Genomic DNA, 6,732 nt, shown 5'->3' on the forward strand with positions numbered 1-6,732 from the left:
ACATATATATGATTTGTGTCATGAAGTTCATATTATTCATTCTGGAATCACAAGAAGCTTCTACAGCTATCTAGCTAGCTGCTATGTGTATTTCACGTAAAGTACTTAAGAAATGAAAGATTAATTTCCAACTAATTATTTTAATCAAATCAAAGTAGAATCGACTGGGTCTTACTAAAGAATTTGAGTAATCTACGGTGGCTTTGACCAAGCGTGTGGAAACCTAGGCTTTTAAGCTGTGGGAATATCTCGTCTGCTGTTGAGATTAGTCAACAGCAGGTAATGATAATATAAGACGACGAAGCTCCTATAAATACAGCATAGCTTTTTGCTACTTTTTATTGACCTCTAAAGTGCTCAAGTACAAGAAACAAAAATAGCCAACAAAAATTCATATAGAGTTTCCGTACGAAAAACAATCTAGCCTTTTGTACAATGGTGCAGCAAAAGATAGTTGTGAAGGTGCACTTGAGCTCTGAAAAACACAGAACCAAGGCGTTGAAGATTGCTGCAGTCGCTAAAGGTATGCAAAATATATGCACCAATCTTTAAACTTAAGGCTATCCTCATCCACGATCTAAAGGGATCTTTTAGTCCATAAAATATCTAAAAGCCATCTCCAGCAAGCAGGTTATAAGTAGGCTGCATCTAGTGATCAGCAGGCTAAAGGGCCACAGGCTTGGCAAATATAGCAAGCCTTTTAGCCAAGCTAATCTTTTTGGAACCCATGTGGCCCCAGCTATACATTAAAATATGTATATTAGAGGGCCAAAATACAATTCGGGGTATGCTTATCCTTTTATGACCGGGAGATGATTTAGGCACTCTTATTTTTTTTATATATTCTTTGGGAACAATACAATCATTTTTATCTTAACTAATGAATATTAACATTTGATCGAACATGTAAGCAGGCGTGAGCAAAGTGTCGATAGATGCGGAGAAAGAGCAGCTGGAGGTGATTGGAGATGGAGTTGATTCCATGAGATTGACCATGTCGTTGAGGAAGAAGCTTGGCCATGCCACCATACAAAGTGTTGAAGAAGTTAAAGGTAAAACCGACGAGAAAAAGCCAACTACTTATCCAATAACTTGGACATCAAGCTATATCCAATATCCACAACATCCTCCACACTATCACGTAGTTCATGATCAATATCCACAAGAAACCAAGTGTTCTATTATGTAATTGTTGACTCTGAGTTTAATGATTAATCATCTTTACCAACCAACATTCACAATCAAGATCGTCAATGCTCATTTGTGCTGAATGCTGAGTTATACCACTATTTTGAAATTATAATCTCTATACTTGTACTAACAATTAGATTTTGTTGGATCTTTTTAACCATGGACTTGTACCTCTGTCTCCTACTACAAATTGGGCAACTGAGAATCCACGCACCTTACCTGTCAATATGCATTTAAGAGAAAGAATCAGGTTTAAGTTTACACCGCCTATGATAAAATAAAAATTGACATGTGAAAAATTTCAAGAGTTAAGGGCACATTTATAACAGTGATGTTTCACCTCGATCCCACTCTCACTCCCACTCATGTGTGGGGGGAGTACATCATCGTTACATGAAAGTTATACTTCAGCTTATAGAAAAATACTTACGTGTACCTGAAACATGTTTCATGTAGTGTTTTTTTTTTTTTTTCTCACTGCAATTCGTAGAGGAATGCATTCAAAATAGGGCTAATGACCAAATGATGTTATGGGGTTTTGAGTTTTTAGCTTGTGTGACTGGTGATTATGTTTTGGTGATCGATTACATTAAATCTTCATCAGGTAATAATTTTGGGATAAACTTTTAGATTGTGGTAATGTTTTTTTTTGTAAGCGATCTTGCAAACACAAAAGGCCCACCACAAGTATAAGTCTTTGCCTGGATTGACTTACAAGCATAGGTGATTCCTATGCCACACGACATCAGCAATACCATAAGTAACTACAGGATGTTTGTCCTTGACTAAACGCGGACTGATGATGAAAGTTGCAATTGATTGATTTTGTTCTTATTCTCTCACTCATTTTGGATACTATCATAGTATAAATAATTAGTAATTAGACTATGTACAGTTGACTGGTTGTCAAGAAACTTTATCATTTAGTTACTTATATATAGGGTTATTAGGATCCGGTGGCACATGCTTTTGACATATATATTGGACACATATTTTGGTGAAGCTCACTCTGCAATGTATTTCAATTATCCAACCGTTTATCTTTTACGTCTTACCTCACAGATCATGTCTACAGAAAATCATCCAAATTCGAAATCATATGACTGTTAAATTAAATTTATTGTTTCTTGTAAACCAAGATCAATCAAATGTAGAACGCAGAACCTTAGAGAGAGAATGAAGAGCAGACAGAGAGAAATCGTGCGATTACTTAGAGAGGAAGAAAGAGCTCAATTGTATTGTTTCATTAAGTAACTCAAATCTTCTTACAAGCATAGTATATATTGTCCTAACTATGACACATTACAAGATAAGCTACCATTACAACAATTATAACTGATTGTGTAATCTAATGACACTTGTCAATAGCTCAATCATTGATTTTATACTCCTAACATTTCTTTGTAGAACTGTATTTGTCCAATTTCTTCACTCTAAATTAATGTCTTAATGATTTTGAAATTGTCTAATTTTCTACACCAATGATCTATAAATGATATACTAAAATATAAACGATTTGAATCGTTAAAGTAGATTACGAAATGGGCCCTACTAAATGTCCAATTTATCAAACATGGTTCATGTACTCAAGGAGACCGTCAAAAATAAATTTTAGATGAAATCAAAGATGTTTAATCAATCAAGTAAGAGTATCATTATGTTTAGTACGGGTGCAACTCGGGCGTATTGGATGGTCAACCCAACCCTAATCCAACATTCACAATTCTCGCTTGGGTTGGGTTCAGCTTTGTGCAGGTTTATTCAGGTTCAGGCTTCAATTGGGTTTGGGTTTACTTGGGTTGTGTTGGGATTTATCCAACTTTATCAAGTTCAATCTTATAACACCTTTTTTTGCAAGATTTTAAAATTTTAAACCATACAATGTCAATACTAGTCAAAATTCAATTTTATACATCATCCACACAAAAGTAAACCAAATATTGTGGAGACCAAATCCAATATTTCAACTATGCGAAGTTCAAAATAAAATTACAAAAGAATGCCAAAGTTTCAACTAAAAGAATATAAAAACAACATCATGACTCATTTTTCAAATAAAAAACAACAAAAAATCTTATTCATGGTCATCCCAAACAAAACATGTGCCTAACTTATATACTACAAAGCGGATTGGGTAATATGTGCATGATAAAGTTCAGGTTAGAAATCGGGGTTTGGACAGGTTTCTACTTCATTCCAACCCCGTCCGATCGGGTTTGAAATAGAATTAGGCATGGGCGATTCGTGTTAACCCAACTCAAGTTGCACCCCTATTATTTAGATTGGAGGTATGAATTATCAAACCAATATCTTTCTTGTACTTTTATAAATTAATAAAACTATTTAAACACATAAAACTAACACATAAGGAAACATACTTTCCATCTCTACCAAATTTTAGTAAGCTTTTGCTACGCATAGAAGTCCTAAATACTCACTCTTTTTAAAGATACTGACTTAGGCATCGGAGATCCATTGGCCAAACACACCCCCACCCCCAACCTTGTGTGATCTTTGATCAAAAGTGTTTATTGTTTTGTAGGTACAAATTTGTCAAGACTGAAGATGACAATTTTTTGCTACCATAATAATACTTTCTTTCCCTTACTTGCGAATAATGTATCTTCACCGTAGAATTTTCATAATCAAAGCTGATTAATCTCTTATAATCTTCATTGGAAGATCAACCCTATAAAAAAAATAAAAAAATAAATAAAAACCTTCGGATTGGAAATCGTTTAGTTATCTAAATGTATCAAATAAATCAACGGCATAAATAACAATTAGCATATTTGATGACTCGTTGATTTATTTGATACAATTAGATAACTAAATGATTTCCAATTCGAATTATTTTTTTTAGAGATGATTTTTAAATGAAGATTAAGATACTGAACAGTCCCGATTATGAATTTCTATTGTAAAAATACATCATTCGCAAATGAAGGAATGAACGTATCCCAAAAAAGAAATGCAAGCATTATCCAAATATATATATATAAAATACCTCTATCTCCCTCTCCTCTCTCTCTCTCCCTAAATTTGTATTCCATCTGAAAAATCTAAGCACGGTTTTGGCTCAGTTTGTGGAAATGTTGGAACGTCTCTCTCCCCCTTAATTTGTGTTCCGTCTGAAAAATCAAAGTATTTTGGAGCCAAATTTGAACCTAAGCACTGTTTTGTCTCAGTTTGTGGAAATGTTGGTTTCCATGTATTTTCTTGAAGTCTAGTTTAAGGCACGCTGTATCTGTGGGGACAGGTCAACCCAAGGTAATATATTTTACAAAGACTAGGCTCCTATAAATAAAGCATAGCATTCCAAATACTTTGTACGTGTTAAAGTAGAGAAAAAGATGTATTCATTCATAGATGGATTTATAAATTGCTTTTGCGTTCCCAAAGAGCAACCTTCTCTCTCCGGCAAGAAGGCAAGTCTTTTCATTAATTTGTTCTTAAAACATAATGTATTTCAATATTCATTGCACCGCAATTGTAGTTCAAGTAGTTAACAATGTTTATCTCATACACGAGGTTTGTATTTGAAGGTCCCTCCTCCCAAGGATCACTTATATACCAAAAAAGAAACGTATTCTGTTTGTTTTATCAAAGTTACGTTTTCATTTTTGGGAAGATGAAACCAAAGGCTTTAACTATGTGTGATCTTCATATATGCAGCAAAAGATTGTCATGAAAGTGCAACTAAACTCTGAGAAGTGCAGAACCAAGGCCTTAAAGATTGCTGCAACTACCAAAGGTATGCATCAAATTTCAGATAACTACCAATTTTAGATATAGACCTTTGCAACTCTTATTTCTTAGACAAAAACCCGCCTAGTTATAAACATCTATATAAAACCCAAATTAAAAATGATTGTCAAGTATAGAAGTAATTGACCTATTATTACAAAATATTTACAACGTGTACCACAATAATTTATATATTACTACCATAAACTCAATATATGTGTGTGTGTGTGTGTGTGTGTGTGTGTGTGTACACACATATACAGTTTACCTATATGAACGTATAGTAGTACTATATATATAGTACTACTACATGTTCACATATATATATACATGCAGAGTGCTACATATATGATCAAACATATTAAACTAATTAATCTACTTATATTTAAATTTATGATGAGCAAATAACATATATTTTGTAGGTAAATTAATATTGAATCAAATAACATTCTTTTATTTTGTAGGTAATTTATTTTCCATTTATTATTACATATATTTGGCACATTTTATTATTATAAGATATATGTACAAATAATAGGTAAATTAATCTTGAATAAAATACAATTGCTTTATTTTGTAAGTAAAATCAAATAACATTTCTTCATTATGTAGGTATTTTATTTTGTATGTAGGCACATTTTATTATTATATGCACAAATAATAGGTAAACTAGTATTGAATAAAACAATAATATTTATTTTATGTAGGTACATTATTTTGCATATATTGGGTATGCTTTATTATGTAGGTAAATTATTTTTTGCATGAATTTTTATGTATATCAGGCATTTTTGTTGTTGTTATATATATGTGTGTGAGTGAAATAATTTACCTACATTTATATTTAAAATATAATTTTATTGACTTAATTGAGCATGTATTACTACATTTATTAGGCATGTTTTATTGGTATTATATATTAGGAAATGATTTTTTATTTTTTTTTGTAAAATCATTAATTATCCCTTACAATTTGTATGGAATTAATTGTGTAAATCAAACATTCAAATAGGGGTGTTTTGGGCATTGAAATTTTTAAATGTGTAAAGTCAAATATAATTAATGAATTTGCTGATATGGAATCTAGTCAATGAGTTTTATTCGATTAAAAAACTTATATCGGGTTTTATGTGGAGAAAATTAAGTTTTAGAGACTAAAATCATATTTTCAGTTAATTAATTAACTAATTATGGGTTAATTACTACCTAAGCAGGTGTGAGCAAAGTGGCCATAGAAGCAGAGAAAGGGGAGGTGGAGGTGATCGGAAATGGAGTTGATGCCGTTTGCTTGGCCAAGTCGTTGAAGAACAAGCTTGGCTTCGCCACCATAGCAGTTGTTGAAGAAGTGAAAAAACCAGAGGAGGAAAAGCCAGCGGTTCCAATTCCATGGACATCAAGCTATCTTCACCATCCACAGTGTTATGTGTACTATGATGGGAGCACTTTTACTTGAGTGATTAAAAGTGTTTATTCTGCACTTAAAATGTCTGAAAAATCCAATATTTTGATCGATAAGATTTATCACTTAATTATCATCTCATATCATATGGAACTAATACAAAACAGATAAAGCCCGAACAAATAAAAAACTGTTCTAGACTAAACGGGTGGCTCAAATTAATATTACATGCAAGGTTGATCAATCGTACCAATACCAATTAGACTCCACCATATGTTTTCGGATAGGCTCACATAGACGGTTCCTAGGACACATCAGCAACAGTCACATAGATGTTAATGTATTTGTCCTCTATCTTTAGCTAAAAATTGAAAACTAAAACTAAAAATTATAAG

The 6,732-nt window shown here is 32.5% G+C and overlaps 2 protein-coding genes across 2 annotated transcripts; both read left to right on the forward strand.

The window, feature by feature from the left end:
• The first annotated feature begins 352 nt into the window (after nucleotides 1-352).
• On the forward strand, nucleotides 353-1,232 carry LOC126615001 (heavy metal-associated isoprenylated plant protein 41-like). The gene is made up of 2 exons (XM_050282723.1): nucleotides 353-523; nucleotides 915-1,232. Exons 1-2 carry the CDS (start codon nucleotides 436-438, stop codon nucleotides 1,187-1,189), a joined length of 363 nt encoding a protein of 120 aa, XP_050138680.1. The 5' UTR covers nucleotides 353-435; the 3' UTR covers nucleotides 1,190-1,232.
• Nucleotides 1,233-4,526: 3,294 nt separating this feature from the next.
• Nucleotides 4,527-6,467, forward strand: LOC126614998 (heavy metal-associated isoprenylated plant protein 47-like). The gene is made up of 3 exons (XM_050282720.1): nucleotides 4,527-4,619; nucleotides 4,867-4,945; nucleotides 6,153-6,467. Exons 1-3 carry the CDS (start codon nucleotides 4,545-4,547, stop codon nucleotides 6,389-6,391), a joined length of 393 nt encoding a protein of 130 aa, XP_050138677.1. The 5' UTR covers nucleotides 4,527-4,544; the 3' UTR covers nucleotides 6,392-6,467.
• Nucleotides 6,468-6,732: the final 265 nt, after the last annotated feature.

This window comes from Malus sylvestris, chromosome 3, assembly GCF_916048215.2.
Source record: "Malus sylvestris chromosome 3, drMalSylv7.2, whole genome shotgun sequence".
Lineage (NCBI taxonomy): Eukaryota > Viridiplantae > Streptophyta > Magnoliopsida > Rosales > Rosaceae > Malus > Malus sylvestris.